Raw genomic sequence first — 20,269 nt, forward strand, 5'->3', positions numbered from 1 at the left:
TTAGCACCACATTTGCACCTTTTTTTTTCCTTGAGAGAGAGAGAGAGAGAGAGAGAGAGAGAGAGAGAGAGAGAGAGAAAGTAATCACTTAGTAACCGCTGCTCAGAAACAGTCTACTGGCCGCAGTGTGAGAATGACACAGCCAACTCATTTTGCTCTCTGAGTGAGAGAGCGACCACGTTGGATGTCACCTATAATCCATGACTGCTGTGTGACTGGGATTAGGAGGGCGTGTGGGATTTTGCAGTCAATAACATCCCAAAGATACGCAGGTAGCAGGTGAGCAGCATTTGTTTGTCCGCTGTTGTAACCCGCTGGCCCTGAAAGGGTTAAATTGTCGTGGTGAACTCTTAAGACTGCGAGTGTTTTGTAAGTGAAGAACTATAATAGAAGAAGATCAATTAACTGTCTTTCATGTTCATTCATGATTCATTTGTCTTTCATTTTAGTGTAATCTGTGAGGTCAAAACATTTACGAATAACACCAATGATTTTGTTAATTGAACTGCAGATTAATTTATTGCATATGTTAAATAATACATGAGAAGAGGACCTGGAAAAAAAAACATTGCCTAATAAATTCTAATTGCAATATTGGTTAGGAAAATAAAATATCGCAATTAGATATATTTTTCGAAATGATTCTGCCCTAGTCTGAGATGTGAGTCATGTTGTCCACCGGGGTAGAGTTTTCCAAATCTCAGGCACAGAGATACTCACAATGCAACAAAGTGTTGCAGCATGAAGGAAGCCGGAGGTCAACATCTCTATCTTTAGTGGGAACAAAACTTCTCAGATGTGCTTGAAGCCAATTTCGCACGGAGGCGGATACGATTACATCATCAACAAGCTTTTGGTCTATAAAGTGGAATTCTAGACCGTAAGACAAACTTATTCCGGATATAGCCTACTGCCCACTCCGAACGTAGCATATTTAAATATTATTACCTTGATTTCATTTTTATCTTGCCATCTCAATGTAAACTTCTGCTTGACTGCCCAGCAAAAATGACCACGAGATATCCCAAAAACGCTGTAGCAGCACATATAGACAGGTAATATAAGAAAGACTCACTGTCATATATTCTTTCTAATATGAAAAAAATGAGTTAGAATAATACATTGCGCCTACTTTTAGTCATTTTATATTCAAGTTATTGTGTGTGCCACGCAGCCCTTAAGAGGCCAAAGCGCGGTCAGCACGAACAGCGGGTATTCATTTTTACTCATTTATTTTCAGGTTGTTCTTTGAGGTCAAGGCGAGTTTTGGTATCATTGAATAATCATGTCGTGATTTTAATATCAGTCTAAATAATGGTACGAATGATTTTTTTCCCATTATCGCACAGCCCTGGTGCATAATCAAACGATGTCGCAACATTGATGGACACAAATCAGAAAATGACACGTTTCAGTTGAGCTTGATGCTTTCAAGGTCGTTCTTCATGGATGTGTGCTTGATGCATTGGATGACGCAAAAATCGTTATTAAGAAGAGGAGAATGAATGCTTTTTGCACAGCTGATAAATGGTTGTAATCCTCCTGGAGATTACCGAGCCCCCAACCACAGGATGGAACGGTTCGAAGCCTCAGGGAGGCCAGCTTTGTTGGCTCAGTGGGTGGAGTTCATTTGCTCAAGCGACGTCTGGTTTGACTGCACCTCGGTAATCGTAAATCCCTTGATTGTCAACAAAGACAAAATGTCTTGTCAAAGTGACCGGGACAGCTTTATTTCCATTCGAAGTGCAAGTATTGATTAATGCTGATTTATATTGCATTTGTGGAATATGAGTAAAATTGCACCCGTTTGTGTCCATCTCAGGGGACGGCCATTTTGCTACTTGCTGTTGATTGAAAATGACATCACAGTTGCTCATGGGCTCAGGTAACAACTAATCCTGCCTTGGCTTCAGAAAACAGGTGAGCTGTGATTGTTTTTTACCTGAGCCCCGAGCAACTGTGATGTCATTTTCGGTTGACAGCAAGTGGCAAAATGGCCGTCTACCGAGATGGCTAAAAACGGGTGGATTTTGCTGCTTAGCTCATATTCCACAAACGGAATATGAACCAGAATGCCGCGTTTAAACTAGTCAGGGTGTATAAAACATAACTGTCAAGAAAATTTTGGGGTTGACTTCCCCTTTAATGTTGCAAGGTTGAATGAAAAGCTTTAAAAATGTGTGTAATAGACATTAACACATTTTTAATAATAATGTATATGGCTTAAAGAACCGTCACACTTGTGCGCGACTCAATGAGAGCCGTTCGCTAATTTTAAAAGATGAACAATTCCTTCAATTTCAACTTCAATTGAATCACTAAACCAATCTTGTCAGTTACTTAATGGTTCGTTTCAAGTTTATTTCAAGATGAATTAGGCGTGTTGAGCGGACGCTAGACAGGATATTGACATTGTTACAGGTTTTTATTTTGGAAATGTATTTTTACATTGTAGTTTACCACCACGTCGGAGTTCAACTCTCGGGTCACAGAACCTTGAATATTTGAATGGCTCATGAGCTGTTTTTGGACTCACGATGCTCATTACATAATGTCAGTGATGACTGCAGGGGAACAATGATGTATAAGACTCAGTCATGCTCTGCTGACTCGGTGGCTCTCCGCATCGTGGATGCCATTAAAGGGCTACGCGCTCACTGAGAGATGCCTAATCTAGCGGTTGCGTAACAAGATGAAAGGAGGACTTGAAAGTGAGCTTCCATACGGGTGCGCATTAAGGATGAACATGAAGGTGATGCGTAGGGTTGAAAATGTTAAAATGCAAAATATCCTCGCTGTCGGGTGGAAAACTCATGTTTTGAAATATGGTCAATTTGATTTTTTTTTTTTTTTTTTTTTTTTTTTTAATTAAAGTTTGGTCTTTCCATAAGTGTACCCTTTAACTCCTTCTTTGATCACCACGACTGCTTGTTTTTCTGTATTTATTTATTTATTACAGAAGTTTCATCAGCACATGGCGGGAGTCCTCGTCCCCCCCTATAGTGTGATGGAGGCTGGTGCCGACAGTGAGTAACTGCATTTTGATTGTCATCTCAGTGACACTTTTTTTTTTTTTTTTTTTTTTAAACACTCTATCACAGCATTTGTTGAAGCTCACGCTGAGGGTTTTTGTTCACGTGAACTCCTTCAAATGTTGAAAATTGATTCGTGATATCTTGATGATCCGCAAGGGGGGAATCGACCATTCAGCGTGACAGCATCGTGATATTTTGCACACGCAGGAACATGATTCAAGTCTGCTGAAGCAGACCTCCTGTCTGCCAGACTTCCGCTTGCTCCAGTAGTTGCAACATTATAAAAGCTGATATTTTTTTTTCGCAAAGCGTTCCTGGTGCAAGTTAACTTAATATTGACCGAGCTTTGCTCAAACAAAGCTCTCACAGGGGCTTTGTGGTCTTGTACAATGACAGTGACAAATAGCTGTTCCTTTTTTTTCATGAAAAGTTGAGCCTGCTCAGTTGAGGCTATTGCATGTGATGTGACCTTTTTAGGTTCTCTGAGTTATTCAGCTCGGACATAATGTGTTCACGAGTTGGATTTATTTTGACAGCGTTAATTATTTGGAGACATGCTGACAGGCACACAGAAGGATATTATAACACATTTGAATTTCAAATAGCGGTAGAAAGACAAAACATGCAGGCGCATGTCGATTTGTGTTTTTGTTTTGGATAACATTGGCATGAGACATTTGAATGAAGAAATAGTTTTTTTTTTTCATACAAAAAGCAAATATTTTAAATGCATTGTTTTTAATGTCCTCAATATTTAGACTAATGAAAACACAAAATCCAGGGCTCTGGATGAACTTTTTGCACGTTGGACGAGTGTCACCAACATTTTTTCCTTTGTCTGCACCAGCACAAAAGTTATAGGTGCTTGATTTGAATCACAATTCCAAAAGAAAGGTTACTTACTCTCACATTGAGCTGCTTGAAGTGATTTTGCGTCAGAGCGTCGGTGATGACTTTTGAACATATCAGGCCTTAATTTAATATTCAATAAGCTGTCAAGTGCCATTAGCATCTTTTCATTTCATTCTCAGCGATTTTCACTCTCTATTTGATGGGCGTAGGTCACTCACTTAGACTTGTCACAATAACGCACGTTTTAGAAGAGTATATTTTTCCCCAAAACTATCATGACAAACCATATCATTGACTTTGTTTGTTTTTTTTTGTGGTTTTTTTTTCATGTTGCTATTACAAATCAACGGTATCCTTTTTCAAGAGCAAATAACTTGTAATTCTCAAGAACAGTGAACATTGGCATTGAAATGTAGAATCCAAAAAATACCTTGCATAAATTAAAAAGTACAACAGACTCAGGCTCTGTTCACAAAAAAACTGCAAAATATTAGACATTTGGTACAAAGGTATGGAGAGTCTCACTCATATATTACTCTGCCAACCTCGTATTTTTTTTTTTAGGTGTACCCTTGAGGAAAAAGCCTGCGTGGGTGCCCAAATTTCTCTCCGTCTCGAGCCCTGAAGTTATTAGGCTGTTATTAAACTGTTTCGTCACTTTGAGTAGAGCATCCCTGTAGGAATGCCACTTTACTATTTCTACACCAACGTACAGTGGAGTACCTCACACTATGCACCGTGCATGAATGCATTAGGAAATCATACAAGAATCATGCAGTTGGTGGCTGCCGCCCGCTCCTGCACTTACACTTCAGTACAATTTTCTTCTCGGTGTGTAAATTAAACATGTTAAGATGCTGCGCTTTATACAACTTTTATGCCGTCAGCGTTGGTCATCCGGCTTCGGTCACAGAGTCAGCTGACTTTGATCCCCAGCAAATCGCAGGGCACCGACAAGCAACCAATCACACTTGCCTTCAAAATAATGCACAAGTAACCGAACATGTAAATGTTTTCGGAGGACCAACGCTCCACAAAGGAAGGCTGGAGCCGAGATTCGAATCCTGAACTTAAGAACGAGGCCGATATGGTAACCACTACACGCTTTGAAAATCCACCAGTGAAGCCCCCCCACCCCTTTCAAAAAAAAAAAAAAAAAAAAAAAAAAAAAAAGATTTGGAGTTGCCTATAGATATCATAAGATTGTGGCAAAGTACTGCTTTTGTCCAAAAGAAACTCCTCAACCTACTTTGGCATAGTTTCTTGGCCCTAAGATGCCACAAAATTGCACGAAAATAAAACTCACTGCTTTGACCTTTGCACAAAAACAATGACAAATGATGGAGGATAATAGGTTGGTTTTTTTTTTGTTTTTTTTAAATCCACAAATAGGATTAAATTCATTAAATAATAAAGTGGCTTTGGGGTTATCGTTTTCGGTTAATCTCACATAACAATATTTAATTGAGCCAATATGCTCAACTTTTTTTTGTGTTTGGACAGCAAAATGCAATCCGTCCAAATGTTAGGTGAAGTCAATCAGAAAACTGTGATGATATTTCCGTATTGAGGTAACCGTATCCACTGTATATTTATTGCTCGCCCAAACAGGAACGCCGGACAACGAGAACATAAGTAACAACTCGTTTGCTTCTCCAACCGAAAATCCCAAAAAGGTACTTTCTCCTTTCTGTCTTGCTTTGGAGCTTCTGCTTATCTGCTCGACGTTTCTTAAAATGGCTTCTGCATCACCTGACGTAACCACATCCTTTACAGTCACAGCATGAATAGAATGTGGCATTTGTTTAAAGTTGGTTTAAATATAAACGGGATCGCTGTCCAATCTTCCATCCTGTCCCACCTTGCTGTTGTTGTCCTTTTCCTGCCCGCCTTACATAACATGACACTCCGTCTGATTGATAGTTTTGCCGAGGAAATAGCACTCGAAAACGTACTGCGACGTTTCATGGTGCCATTTTTACACATTTGAGTTCAGGTGCCTTCTGGAAAGATCCTGCGCGCGGGGAAGGTTCTCCGTAACGCCATCCTCTCCAGAGCGCCTCATATGATCCGAGACAGAAAGTACCATCTGAAAACATACAGGTGAATTCAACACATTTTTACATCCAAACACGCAAATGCTAAATCATGGGAGAGTGAAAATAAATACTTTGTGGATTTAAGTAAACAGCAGCTGATAAAGTAAATTTGCACCCTGAGAATAGAACAAAGCTTTGACATCTTGGATTTTGCTCTCAAGTCTGTGTAACACTATAAACTGTAAAAGATAACTTGAAAACCATTAAAAAAAATAAATTAAAAACTACACAACATAGAGGGGTTGCGAACAATAGCGATACACTGTACTTGATATATTGTCATCCCGCCTCCACCACAGGGGTTAAATGAATCTCGTTATTTCTAATCATCTAATCAATGTCCAAAGATGTACACGATAAACTGAATTGACAGCCAAAGCTTTCTGTGGGTGTAAAAAGCAGGATTGAAGAGGATTTGACACTCAATTATCTTAAAACGAAGAAATACCGAGATGAAATGCTTCCTGTTTTCATTCTTCTTTCAAATTTACACCGTCTCAAACAAAAACCCACGATGAAGGAGGGTTTCCTGGAATGGTTTGTACTTATCATAAATAGGTCGTTGCAATTCTCAACAAGGTCTCTTTGGTGTGTTTTACCAGGCAGTGTTGTGTGGGAACGGAGATGGTCGACTGGCAGATGCAGCACAGCTCCTGTGTGCGCTCTCGCCTTCAAGCTGTGGCCATGTGGCAGGTGCTTATGGAGGAAGGCGTTCTTTGCCACGGTGAGACGGGTCTTCTCATCCTCGCAATTTGTTTAGCATCACATCCCATCGTTGTTATGTTCACTGAATGTGACCCAGTGGACCGGGAGCCAAGCTTCCAGGACAAATACCTTTTCTACCGCTTCCTGGACGATGAAGAAGAGGAGACGTCTTTACCCGACGAGGAGGAGAGGAGGCAGAGCCAAGACGAGCTGCAGGATACTTTGGTACTCCTTTCGCAGATGGGGCCTGACGCCTACATGAGGATGATTCTGAGGAAGCGGTGAGCTTCCCAGACAATTCATGTCAGTTCATCCGTGTGATGTTACAATAACCTCGCGCTATATTCTCTTGGCAGGCCATCTGAGAGAACAGAAGACGATTTAGAGATCATTTGCGAGGAACTGCTCCACATCAAGGCCTTAGCGCACCTTTCCACCACTGTGAGGAGATTTTTTTTTTTTTCTTCTTCAGTATTGTCGTAATTTTCTGAGTATGAAATGTCCTTAATTTAATATGCCAACCCCCAAATCACCCCTTGAAATGCATTTATTTCTCTGTACTTGTTTAATACGGTCCCCTGATTTGCTGGTATCCTTTATTATCTGAGTGAAGAATATGAATGGAAAAAAAAAATCTTGTTCTTACATTGCACAAGTCAATTAGTTATTTTAGTCATCTAATTTGTATTTCTTTCTCTCCACACAGGTCAAGAGAGAACTGATGGGCGTGCTCATATTTGAGTCCCATGCCAAAGCAGGAACAGTGTGTAAGTATTATGATAGAATGAATGGTACCATTCACAAAGAAATTCTTTTTCCGATTTTTCTCATTCTCATCAATCTCGCAGTGTTCAGCCAAGGCGAAGAGGGTACCTCATGGTACATCATCCTAAAGGGCTCGGTCAACGTGGTCATCTATGGAAAAGTCTGTTCTTTTTTTCATTTTATTAAATTTTTTTGAAATTGATCAATGCCGTTCTGTAGTTTCAGTTGGCTAACTGATGGCCCGATCTGACCCCGCAGGGTGTTGTTTGTACACTTCATGAGGGAGATGACTTTGGGAAGCTTGCTCTTGTCAACGATGCCCCCCGCGCTGCTTCCATTGTCTTGAGAGAGGACAACTGTCACTTCCTGAGAGTGGACAAGGAGGACTTCAACAGGATTTTGAGGGTTTGTTGCTTTTGGATACATGCAGCTAGCTACTCCCACACGCCCTTGTACTGATGAGCTTTAGCGCCCTCTGTTGGCGAAAAATGCAAACTGCACGAGACTGACCCTTTGACAGCAGTATTCCCCTTTACTCGCGATTATAAAACTTCGTCACAAACGAGAAACTTGGGTGAATCCTAGTACATAATGGAGTAATATGTAAGTTTGGAACCTCTTGGTTTTTTTTTTTTCTGTGCAGGACGTAGAGGCCAACACAGTGCGCCTGAAAGAGCACGGTCAAGACGTCCTGGTGTTAGAGAAGAGTCTCAGTAGCTGTCGATCCGACAACCATGGAGCCTCAACCTCCCATTACAAGTGAATACCAACCTTTTAAAAAATATATTAATGTAAAGAGAGCGTTTCGGGGTATTCAGAGACTTAATGCAAACATTTTTTCCTGTTTGAAGATAATACGTGGCTGAAAACATGTGCAATGAATGAGAACTATGTCGCACTCAATTGTGGAGATTCCGTATCGGGCTCAGGAGCCCACCGTGTAAATCTGTTCGGGTGCATGGTAGACCCGGTGTTGGCAAGTTTGCAAATGTGCGTAAGCCAGCAAATTGTTGGCAGCAGACCGCGTAGCCACTTAAGAGTGCCTCATTGTCTTGCCATGGAAAAACCCTGTGACCATAAGGTGGGATATATTCTGGAGGTTTTGACCGAATATATATAAATAATATTTGGCGGTTGAAACATCTACTGTAGTTGACTGTCGGCATACAAAAGACGTATCCACAAGTAGCATCCATCCAGTAGCATTAAAGCTGCTGTTCCTTTATGACCCTTTTTTATGTGTTTTTCCAGGTACAAGGTCATGTCAGGGACACCAGAGAAAATTTTGGAGCACCTGCTTGAGATGATGCGAATGGATTCTCAGTTTTCAGCATCAGGTAAATTTTCTCCAACGGTGTTTTGGTGTGTTAAAAAATGGCCAGCCATCGTTCAACAAGGCTACATCCCGAGAACGTTACAAAAGTTAAAGAGAAACATGACAATTTTTTTTTTTTTGCATTCGTAGTTTTTTCAAAAGCGGACCCAGGGTGTCTGAGCTCAGAACAAAGTTGTGTTAAAAGTTCAAAGACTGGTATCACAAAAGGTATATTTCCAAACCAAACTATGATTTTTCTTCTTCATGTGGGCCAGAGAATCAACCAACTCGTCCACAAAGAAATCTTGCAGCGCTTAAGAGGCCGCAGTTGTGGCTGATTCAGAAACGGCACTTTTTTTTTTTCCCTGGCGGCAAAAGTGCACAGACATTAGTTTTCTCAAACCACTCTGTATTAAATATGAAATTGTAATACAGCCAAAAAAAAAAAAAAAAAAAAAGAGCCTAGCGTCCAAATTAAAGCACCACATAATTGAGCTGTTGGCACACTGCCCCAATGCCAAATCACTATTCAGTCTGTCAACATTTTTTTATCTTCAGTATCGGCGCAGACCGTCTACTTTATGCATGCATAAAACACATATTTGATCTGCTGTTTCTTTTTTTTTTTTTCCATATCTATCTCGGCCAGATGCTGCCTTAGATGATTTTGTGCTCATGCACTGCGTCTTCATGCCAAACATTCAACTTTGTCCAGTGTTGATGGCTCAATATCCTTTTTCCGCACCGTGGAAGCGTGTCGACGTGACATCATCTTCCATCCGCTCAACTCTTGTGCTTGGCCGGTCCTTAACTGGTGCTCAGCTACCATGCCCAGGCCTCACCGGGCTCCGAACAGGAGAAGCTGGACTACGCGCTCAACAACAAGCGTCGTGTGATCCGCCTGGTCGTGCGGTGGGCCACCTTGCATGGTGATCAGTTGCAAGAGGAAGACACCTCAGTGGTCTTCCTGGAGGTTCGTTGCTATCCGATCTTCGTAGGAGAGAATACAGTGGATTTTCCAAAGTCTACACACCCCTGTTTTTGGTGATGATTTTGTGCAATGACGTTTGTCTTTTTTTTTTGCAGGATTTTCTTTCGGCTGTATCTAATGACGCTGAATCACTTCCACCACTCAGTGAGCAACTACCAGAACTGGAAAAAATTGTCAAGCACAAGTATGTTATTTCATTTTAAAACACGCCTTTCATTTTATGGTTCGAGGACTCCCGTATCAAAGCCGTTCAATCAAAGCGAATTCTGATTGATTTGCCACACCTTGTCCCCCCCTCCCCATTTCAGCACTGATGATGCCAGAAGCTCACACAGAAAGGTACGTCTCAAAAGCTTTCATTCCGATTCTGATCAGAAACTATGGATGTGCTTTAAATTAACCTGTTAAAGTCATTCACAGCACATCGTCCTACTCGAGCAGTTCAATAGGGGAGATGACGAGATGCAAAAGTGTCAACCTATTAAGAGCAACGATGAAAGTGAGTCTCGACGAAGATTTTTTTTTTTTCCCCCCCAGTCGACTATGATGTGATGAAAGTTGAGTCGAACTCGATGAAACAACCATCAGTGATATGTGCCACATCTGGCATAAGCAGTGCAGCAACAATCTTGTTTCTTTTACAAATGGCTCCATTCATTCCATAGTACCAAAAAAATGCAGTTTGCTTTTTCCCTTGACTCTTGTCCTCAGTTCTGTTCAAAGTCTTTTGCTGTGACCACACTTACATCACCATCCGAGCGCTTGTTTCCGCCTCGGTCGGAGAGGTCCTGCATGCCGTGGCCGACAAGATGGGCTCAGTGGAGGACCTCCTGTTGGTCCGTCTCAGCTCGGCTGGAGGTGAGAGCGTTCAGCGGCTCCAAAGGCGTTCCTCTAATTAAGTGGGTGGGGGTGGGGGGGGAATTATCATCCATCTGTTGTGCGAAAAACTTGCCGACCCGCGCGTTGTGTTTTGTGAGCAGATAAAGTCGTGTTCGAACACACTGATGTGTCCGTGTTCTCCACTCTTACCATCAATGGGCGTCTCTTTGCCTGCTTCAAGGATCAGCTGGATTCTTTGGTGTGTTGATCAAATATTCCCTGTATTTTTGTTGTACTGCATTTTTGTTGTACTGGATTACAATTCTGCCATGAATTTTATTTTTATTTGTTTCATCTAGACCCCCCTGCCGGAGCAGGAGGGTCCATCTGCAGGCTCTTTGTCGAGTTTTGAGTGGATGAGCACCAAGGATGTTGCTTACCATTTGACGCGATATGACTGGGAGCTTTTCAACTGTGTTCATGAGGTTTGTTGAGCGACCGAAAATGAAGTTTGTCTCGATATGTCCCCTGTGACTGACTGGCGACCAGTTCAGGATGGAGACTCCCTTCCGCCTGAATTCAGCTGGGATAGGCTCCGGCCACTCCCCGCGACTCCCTTCAGGAGAAGCGGTGTTGAAAAAGGATGGATAATATTACTGTAATTTCATAGTTTCGGCCAGCTCCATGTATATGGGTATACTGCCCTCAGGTGGCCAGAGAATGCACTACACCAATTGAACTGAAGCAGAAAATGTTTCATTCTTTACATTCAACTTAATTATGCCATGACTGTATGTTATTGGAAAGTATACTGTATAATAGAGTGATATTTTTCTTATTTAAAAAAAAAACACGCAACCCCTCTCTGACAGCTTGAACTGATCTACCACATCTTTGGGAGGCAAAACGTGAAGAAAAGCACAGTGAACCTGGACCTGTTCCTAAAGAGGTTCAATGAAATTCAGTTTTGGGTGATCACGGAGGTCTGCCTGTGCCCGCAGCTCAGCAAGAGGGTGCAGCTGCTCAAAAAGTTCATCAAGATTGCATCCCAGTAAGAACATTCACTTCACGTTATCTCACCAATTCACTTCCTTTGAACGACTACTTTTCTTTTGTGCCGAAAGCTGCAAGGAACACAGGAACTTGAATGCCTTCTTTGCTATTGTCATGGGGCTGAGCAACCCAGCGGTCAGCAGGCTGAATCAGACCTGGGAGGTTGGTACATACAGTGTTTGGCATGTCTCTCACTATTTTTTATCCCCCCCATCACTCATTTTTTTCATTTCCTGAAAACGCATGAACACAATGTCTCTTTTGTGTTTCCAGAAACTTCCTAGCAAATTCAAGAAGTTCTATGGAGAATTTGAAAACTTGATGGTAAAGAGAGGCGGCTCCAGTGTTTTCAAAGCATTACTATTGTCTCACATGGGATGGATAGACTGATACGTAGATAGATAAAAACAGGATACAATAGCAGCATTGAGGAGGAATTTTTAGTTCATTATGTCATGTTAAAGTATGTCACGAAACGTAGCTCAAAATGTGGTGTCTTTTGGGAAGATTGGAACGGATTAGTGGCATTTCCATTCATTTCAATGGGGAGAGTTGATTTTAGATGCCAGTGGTCTGAGTTACAAACGTGGCCACGGAATGAATAAAACTCTTACGTCAAGGCATCACACTGCAAAACATGAACAAAATTATGGATGTTTAAAAATAAATAAAATCACATTGAGAGTTTTTTTTTCCATTGATAACCTGTGTCTCGTATTTTTATATGTGCAATATTGATTGTGGAGTTGTCATGGATCGCTTTTAACACGGGTGACTCTTTGGACAGGACCCATCCAGGAACCATCGAGTGTACCGACTGATGGTTGCCAAACTTGAACCTCCCATCATCCCTTTCATGCCGCTGTTGATCAAAGGTCAGCAGGTGTTTGTTGTCACAGCAGTTCAACGTGTTTGGACTCAAACTCTGCTTCCTGTTTCTTTCCTTGCAGATATGACATTCACTCACGAGGGCAACAAGACATTTATTGAAAATTTGGTCAATTTTGAGAAAATGGTAAGGTTTTAGCTGATTATTTTCAGTGTACTGTAAATGTTTTTTGTCAAAGGCAGTTGTTAATTTGTACGGCTTTTGTCACCTAGCGGATGATCGCAAATACAGTGAAGATTGTGAGGTATTGTAGGAGTCAGCCATTCAGTAAGTCACACAGCTACTAACTAGCAACTGTGCGCAATATAATAAGATCCTATAGGAGAGTTAAAAAATATTTCTTGACAAAATCGGGCAAATTTCTTGTCATGAAGAACCATAATGTATTTCACTGGCCATCTTTCTATCTACTGTATGTATAACCCCAAATAAATCATATAGATGCCACAAAATGGCTACAAAGCACCACATAAAGCTCTTCTAATCACTCCAACATAGGTCCTTGGAACCAAGTTGCTTCAAGTTGGATCTTATTAGATTGTGTAGATTTACCTAATCACGTTTCTGCCAGTGGACAAAAACTTTGACATTTCTGTTCCACGTGACTTGTTTGATTGTAGAACTTTGACATTTCTGTTCCACGTGACTTGTTTGATTCTTTTCGCTACGTTTGCCCATTAGGTCCCGAGTCACCGCTGGTGAACAAGTGCCACCCCGACGTGCGGCGCTATGTGCGTCACTTCAGCGTGATCGACAACCAAAGAACGCTGACCCGGCTCTCTCATGGACTCGAACCTCGCAGATCTTGATACCCATCAGGGAAGGCTGCGTTACACGGCAGCTTCACCGCTGCTCTCGCTTTAACTCCCAACACAGACAATCACTTGGGGGGGGACGTAATCAGAGATAATGAGGTGCTGTTTACAAATATTGATTTTTGCACTGCTGTTTATTTGCACCACAGCACGTATTCTCAGCAAGCAAAAGTGCTCAGGAAAACAGGTAAACATTTCTCTGGGACCTGATGTTGTTATCATCTAATATTTCGGGTCTAAATAGCAGTATGTGTTGCGTTAAATGTCCCAATATTCGTGATATCATTTTATCTATTTGTATCAAACGTAATGAGAGATAATGAGATGCTGTTTACAAATATTGATGTTTGCACTGCTGTATATTTGCACCACAGCACGCATTCTCAGCAAGTAAAAGTGTTGCTCAGAGAGAAGAAGAATTCAGGAAAGCAGGTAAACATTTCTCTGGTACCTGATGTTATTATTATTATCTAATATTTCAGGTCTAAACAGCAGTATGTGTTGCGTTAAATGTCTCAATATTCGTGATATCATTTTATCTATTTGTATCAAATATTTATACATATTTGTGAGCTTGTTCTGTGCTGTAAATTATACATAAATATTTATTTAAAAATTAGGGCAGTTCTGTGCTACATTCGCGTGACGTCGCCGCCATCGCGGAACTCTTGTTTTAAGCAAGGACAACCTGGACTGTTGTGGAACAGCAACAACACATCATTCTTGTTTGTGGCCAGCAGAGAGCGCTGTTGTCATTAGAATTGAGGGTCCAAAGAGGCCGGTCTGGCCTAGCATTGTTTTTTTTTTTTTTTTTTCGATTTACGTAAACATTCGCGTGACGTCGCCGCCATCGTGGAACTCTGTTTTAAGCAAGGACAACCTGGACTGTTGTGGAACAGCAACAACACATCATTCTTGTTTGTGGCCAGCAGAGAGCGCTGTTGTCATTAGAATTGGTTTTGTGGCCAGCAGAGAGCGCTGTTGTCATTAGAATTTAGGGTCCAAAGAGGCCGGTCCTCCTCGTCCTTAAAATCAAGTCAAGTTGTGTAACCAGTAAAACCGCCGTGGGTAGAGCACGTGAAAAAAAAAAAAGAGGCGCGTATCGCCCGATTTCCGGGAACATTTTAGGTTCTTCACTTCCAGTTTGTGTTCCTGCAACGACGAGCCGCTTGACGACCTCCCAAAAAGTTTGTGTGCGGTACGTATGATGAGTGTACAGTACATTTGTGTACGCTATTGCTTTGTTTTGTGCGTGGCTCGGCATCCTCATGGACGATAGTTTGGGAACTTTCAACTCTCAAATCAAAGCCCGCCCTTTACGTTTTGCTATGAAGTTGCAAATTTGTCATGTTTTCCGTTTTGTTGTGACCATGCATACTACCACTACTACTAGTCTACAACTACTCCAGGTACTACTAATACGCTCTTATCCACATAATATCTGAGCATGTCTCTCACTATGATGCAGAATGTTAAAATGTAGATGATGGATGCTTTCAAAGCCTCATATTAGTGTATTCTATCTATCTATCTATCTATCTATCTATCTATCTATCTATCTATCTATCTATCCATCCATCCCCAATTACCTCCTTCAAAAATACTTCGCTCCCCAAGTTATCACCATCATGGCTAAAAACAAAACAAAACAGTATTGCACTGGGATGAATTGATCATCAAAATCGAGACTGTTTTATAACCACAAAGTGTATTTAGTATGGCTGCGTGCCACTGTAACATTGTGCAATTTGAACCTCAATGCTGTGCTTAAAATATTGGCGAACAAACGTAAATAAAATGGCACCTGAATAAATGTTGCCAAACACAGATCAAATGCAATTGTCTTTATGTGACAGACCTTGTGAGGTGATTGCAGCCATTTCTTTCTAAATACATTTTGCGTGTTTGAAGATAATTGCTGAAAACCTGTGCAAAGACTGACAACAAAGTAGTCCTGAATTGTGGAGATATAGGGCCCTATTTTTGTGCTAAGCGCAAGTCCAGTGTAAAGTCTAACTGTGCGCATGGTGGAGTTTCCTTTCTTGTGGTATTTTTGCAGATGGACACAGATAGATCGGGACACTTGCGCCGTTGTGGGAGTGAACACAATCGATTTTTTTTCCTACCCAATGAAAGCAGCTCAACTCATTCCTTTCAAATTCAACCCAGGAGAGTTGCGTACATAGTGATTGACATTGTGGAAGCAGAAATAGACTCGCAGAAGATCGAAGCGCGCCAAGCACGTTTGTGAGGAACTGCGAGCTGATGTCAAGTTGGCCAGGGTGATCACAAATGACCATTGTGTAATGGGTACTTGTAAGGCTGCCTTCCACCCAGATCATGTCCATGTGTGTGTATCCCAGCACGGCCCAGCGCGGTTTGACAAATTCCCAAACATGCTAAGTCAACTCGACTTTCCCTGGCACGGAAATGAAGATGCAACAGTTTTTACACTGAGTGCACCTGTGCCTGTCTGCAGTGCAATAAAGTCTTTGTCTGACTTTTTGAAAAAAATGTTCCCATTAGTCTCATGCAGTTTGATTTGGATTCTGCCGAGGAAATATCAAGTTGCTCGGCAGGATGGAGCTACGGAATCAGTATGCTTGTTTCTTCCAAATCTTCATTCTGCAGTCAGAATGAGTCAGAGTCCCCAATTACGAAATCCAGTTCTCCCGCATAGATCCTCAATTTCCTGAATGAATGAGCTGAATGTGGCAGCCAAATTAAAAACGCCTCTAACGATGACACAGTCCAGTAGTTCACCATTGCGCGGGTTCAACCTCACAATTGACGCAGATCTTGTATTTGACGGCCTAAGATTTTTGCAGGTGCCTAATAAAGTGGCCTGTGATTGGATGTGAGGACACGCCATCCATCCTTATGCATGATGTGACTTTAACAATGCTGCCACGCCTCCGGCCGTGTTTGCTGTCGAGGGAGAAGCGTCGAGAACGAGTGGTGCAGTGTCACCGTTCCCCCGTGACCCTGCTTGAGTGCACACACAATACAGCGGGCCGGCCCGTGGAGCAGCTTCTCGCGAGGGCTTAGCGTAGCATGAATACGCGTTAATGGTCGCAGAGCATTGGCTCCCTCTGTGACAATTGAGCAAATCCATCCATGCGCAGCAATTCCAATGAGGGACGAGGTAACATTTAAAGCCCCAGATACGATTTTACAATAGCCCAGACACACAATTAGTGGTGGAAAGCTGTCTCCAAGTGCCCACTTTACAGCAACCAACTTTACATCATCCGCATGTGAAGATTTTCTTGCAATTCCTTGCAAACATATGTTGCGCACGCCGGTCATCGAGTCGGCCGTCTATGTTCACTCCCACAACGGCGCAAATGCCCCTTTCTAACTGCACCCATGTATAAAAATGCCCAAAGAAAGAAAACTGTGGATAGTTAACCTGCAATTTGCATCAGACAAGTGCCGTGCAAAAAAAATAAATAAATAAGGGCTAGTGGTGTTGTAGTTGCGCTCCTGCAGGTAAGAGAGAAAATAAGCCAGGAATTGTGTCCGCCCAATAAAACTTTTTAACTGCCCACAATGCAGTGCAAAACATTTTTCTATTCGACAAGGCAAGACTGATTATTAATATAAATTAAATTCCTCCCATCACTTCCACATAGTTCCTTGGCTCAAAGATGCCCCAAAATGGCGTCAAAGCCAGAGCTTTTTTTTTTTTTAGCTAAAAATGGCAAAATTGTGGAGTTTTTTTCAGAAAATAGAGGTCCCCCCCCAAAAAAAACAAAAAAAAACGGGTGTGGATTGTAAGTCTATTTCTTTTCTCTATGTACTGCAGCAATTACTGCATTTACATGACAAAACAATGATAAATGGAAGCGCAGACACAGCTTTCCACATGAACCGTAATTCCACTTTTTCATCCTTGTGATTTTCCAGAAGCGGTGTCAGCGCCAAGTGTCAGAATGAGATGTCGTCTCATAGCGGCTCCTTTGTGCAAATCAAGTTCGATGACATCCACTTCTTCGAGAACTGTGGCGGCGGCAGCTTCGGAAGCGTGTACCGGGCCAGATGGATCTCCCAGGACAAAGAGGTGGCCGTGAAAAAGCTGCTCAAGATTGAGAACGAGGTGGGAGTCATAATTGCCCTGGGGGCTTTTCATGTACACTTTCTACTTTTTTTTAATTGTCACGATTGTAATCATTTTAATTGCCAGCCCGTTTAGTGGGATGTGGTGACTTGCGCACACATCATTCATGGTCATTATACTCCCCCACCACGAGAATGGCGTTGCAAAAGAAACCTTTCGGCAAATCCTGTTTTGGCACCGTTTCAAAACACGGTGCCCCTGATTCAAGCACCGACACATTGTTTTAAAGACAAAAAAAAAAGAATTAATCACTGAAAAAGCTTCATTTGTCGGCCTCTGACAGCATATTTTGAGTATCTTTTATAGATCTCGAGTACAAGATCACAGGCTGAACTTCCTTCAGTGCTGCAGGGATCAAGTCTGGTGAAATAAAAAAAATGTCATCTTTTAAGCGGGGAAGCAATTGTTTGCTTAATTACAGTGTTTTGCTTCACTTACGAATTAAGTGCTTTTGTCAGGTTTCTGTTCACTCGAGCTTTCGCTTCTAGTATGCTACATAACTATAATACAGCATGTAATGTGTTCGATCTGACACCACCAAAAAGGCATTCATTTGTCAATTTCTATAACACTGTATCCAGAGTTATGAACATTGCACATAGTGTCAATCAAAAGTGAGCATTAATATTGATCAGAACACTATTTGGCAGACGGCTCGCACATTCCGGGTTTGAATCTCAATTTGGCTTTTTCTGACCAGGTTTGGAAATGAACCGGATGGTGTGCGAATCCCACAAACGCAAACTCAGACAAACTACGAAACCAAAATATTTATCGAAAAACGGAGGACCGATAAAGTGTAAACAGAAATCGCTAACGGCAAGGTCACGGCAAGGTCAATTGGACATCCGAAAAAAACCCAAGCACACAAAACTCATACAAGAATATTTGAAAAATGAAAATTCAGTGGTACCTCTACTTACGAAATTAATTGGTTCTGCAAGAAATTTCTTAACTAGAAATTTTTCTAAGTAGAGACGCGTTTTCCATGTAAATGCCCCAATCCGTTCCGAGACCCCCAAAATTCAGACATAAAAGGTTTTGTAAGCATAAAAATGCAGATTTTCTTCTCCCTGCTTCATGAAAACGACATGTGTGTCCACCGCCCAGGCTGAAATTCTCAGCGTCCTCAGCCATCGTAACATCATCCAGTTTTATGGCGCGATCGTGGAGGCTCCCAACTATGGAATCGTCACTGGTAAGTGACGGAAATATTTTTGCCCTGCACACGCTTACCAGTTCCAAGTGTTTTGTTCCTGGTGGCAAGTCATTATTGCCCTGCAGAATTTAAACTACTACTGCACTGATACCACGTGCCCCCCGCCCTATCCCCAAGACCAAATACAAGTCGAAGTACTTTGACTACCGGTACTTGTTGATACCAAGTACTTGATAAGTGAAATTATTTTGTCATTTTATGTTAAGTGTTCTTTTGATGGCGGCGCGGGCACCCGCAGCGGCTCCTCTTGTTGTCTGTTGTCTATTTAAGAGGGAGGAAATTTCATCTGTGCTGTATGTTAGCACATTTGACAATAAAGTTGTACTTGATACTTGACTTGAAATACTTAGTTCCAATAAAAATGATCAATAGAAAAAAAGAAAAATGTCTCATTAGTTAGCCTCAATAATGCAGGAATATAAACAGCGAGCAGCAACATTTCTGCTGCGGCGTCCATCATGACAACAGAAATGAAATTTATTGTCGGAAAGTCGCTCGTGGGTGTATGTTTATTCAAGGGCGAATCATATTACCGGCAGAAAGTGTTTATCGATTACCCTTTGTAATTTCCTGTGTTGACATTGTGCTCCCCAGCAGCCAATATGTACACGCGCTTCAATTTACATGCATGGAACTGATCTTCCTTCAGTGCTGCCGCTCAGAAGGAAGATCGGCTCGTACGAATTAGTTAATGGAGGGGCAAAGGTGCTTTTCATTACAAAGCCCGAGATTGGAAAATCAGTCAAAAAGTTCTGAAAAGCTACCGATAGGCAGGAGCAGTTCATCCGGCGTCCCTTTTCATATTATCTTTGGAATGCGGACGCAACATATTCGAGTGCAAAGTGTGGCTGCAGACAGGTATTGACTTGCTGCCGTCCGTTGTTGGTGTTTTGGCTTTGTATACGTTTTAAGCAAACGTGCCGTCGGTATAATAAGAGGCCCGCGCGATAAATGGCGGTGATTTAGCGGCTCGCCGCAAGTTGTCTTGGCAGGGGTGGAATGCACATTTTGCGGAAGTAGGCGTAGCCGCGACCGAGTTGGGATATTGTAAAACCTGACAGTACACCTTCATGAAAAGAAACGGAGCTTTGAGCCTGTAAAACGTAGCGGAGCTCATTCTGAATAATGAGCAGAAAAAAAATGTTTTTTTTGTCATAGCAACCCAGTTCTTATGTCAACAATACATTTCGGCAGTATTTTGATAAGGATGACTGATAAAATAATTCTTTTTTTTTTTTTCTTTTATTCCTCAATTAGTTTTACTTTGAAAATGCAAGCTTGATTGCTCAACATATCTTTCGCTTCCGAGTGCTTCAAGTCAAATTCGTGACCTCGTGGATTTTAGTAAACAAGCCGCCTATCAGAACGGAGAGATTCGAAGGTCACTGGTCACTCGACTGGTCACAATTATCAAACAAAGCAAATTTGACCCCCCCCCCCCAAAAAAAAGCAAAATCTGCTATCAAAGCAAGAATGCTAATTATTTTGACTGTAATACAAGATGCTAACATCAATCAGATCAGTACTTGTTTCCTGTCAGTGCTCTGTCAGACACAACTTTCAAGGTTCCAAACACCAAAGCAAGAACGCTT

At 41.7% G+C, this 20,269-nt stretch overlaps 2 protein-coding genes across 6 annotated transcripts in view; both read left to right on the top strand.

The window, feature by feature from the left end:
* rapgef4a (Rap guanine nucleotide exchange factor 4a) overlaps positions 1–13,943 on the top strand; it is a 17,023-nt gene extending 3,080 nt beyond the window's left edge. Inside the window, exons 2-28 of one of the 5 annotated variants that reach the window (XR_002166561.1) lie at positions 2,958–3,026; positions 5,499–5,563; positions 5,884–5,990; positions 6,589–6,710; positions 6,789–6,972; positions 7,048–7,132; positions 7,398–7,458; positions 7,540–7,616; positions 7,715–7,861; positions 8,100–8,215; positions 8,708–8,793; positions 9,421–9,499; positions 9,594–9,744; positions 9,858–9,946; positions 10,071–10,101; positions 10,183–10,261; positions 10,474–10,620; positions 10,743–10,840; positions 10,941–11,066; positions 11,454–11,632; positions 11,706–11,796; positions 11,908–11,958; positions 12,422–12,509; positions 12,585–12,649; positions 12,736–12,790; positions 13,205–13,437; positions 13,663–13,943. Coding sequence is in view for 4 of the 5 variants with exons in the window: in XM_019857650.1 (XP_019713209.1) it covers positions 2,975–3,026; positions 5,499–5,563; positions 5,884–5,990; positions 6,589–6,710; positions 6,789–6,972; positions 7,048–7,132; positions 7,398–7,458; positions 7,540–7,616; positions 7,715–7,861; positions 8,100–8,215; positions 8,708–8,793; positions 9,421–9,499; positions 9,594–9,744; positions 9,858–9,946; positions 10,071–10,101; positions 10,183–10,261; positions 10,474–10,620; positions 10,743–10,840; positions 10,941–11,066; positions 11,454–11,632; positions 11,706–11,796; positions 11,908–11,958; positions 12,422–12,509; positions 12,585–12,649; positions 12,736–12,790; positions 13,205–13,332 (2,559 nt within the window). In the remaining variant the exon portion in view is untranslated. Of the gene's footprint in view, positions 1–99; positions 280–791; positions 881–2,957; positions 3,027–5,498; positions 5,564–5,883; positions 5,991–6,588; positions 6,711–6,788; positions 6,973–7,047; positions 7,133–7,397; positions 7,459–7,539; positions 7,617–7,714; positions 7,862–8,099; positions 8,216–8,707; positions 8,794–9,420; positions 9,500–9,593; positions 9,745–9,857; positions 9,947–10,070; positions 10,102–10,182; positions 10,262–10,473; positions 10,621–10,742; positions 10,841–10,940; positions 11,067–11,453; positions 11,633–11,705; positions 11,797–11,907; positions 11,959–12,421; positions 12,510–12,584; positions 12,650–12,735; positions 12,791–13,204; positions 13,512–13,662 lie in introns of those variants that run through there. The other 4 variants (XM_019857649.1, XM_019857651.1, XM_019857650.1 and 1 more) reach the window with 4 other exon arrangements.
* Positions 13,944–14,402: 459 nt separating this feature from the next.
* Positions 14,403–20,269, top strand: part of map3k20a (mitogen-activated protein kinase kinase kinase 20a) — a 36,873-nt gene continuing 31,006 nt past the window's right edge. The window contains exons 1-3 of the mRNA XM_019857629.1: positions 14,403–14,536; positions 17,248–17,437; positions 18,569–18,656. Of these exons, the coding sequence (XP_019713188.1) occupies positions 17,279–17,437; positions 18,569–18,656 (247 nt within the window). The 5' untranslated portion in view covers positions 14,403–14,536; positions 17,248–17,278. The remainder of the gene's footprint in view (positions 14,537–17,247; positions 17,438–18,568; positions 18,657–20,269) is intronic.

Source organism: Hippocampus comes, unplaced genomic scaffold (genome assembly GCF_001891065.2).
Source record: "Hippocampus comes isolate QL1 unplaced genomic scaffold, H_comes_QL1_v1.1 scaffold359, whole genome shotgun sequence".
NCBI classification, from domain to species: Eukaryota; Metazoa; Chordata; class Actinopteri; order Syngnathiformes; family Syngnathidae; genus Hippocampus; species Hippocampus comes.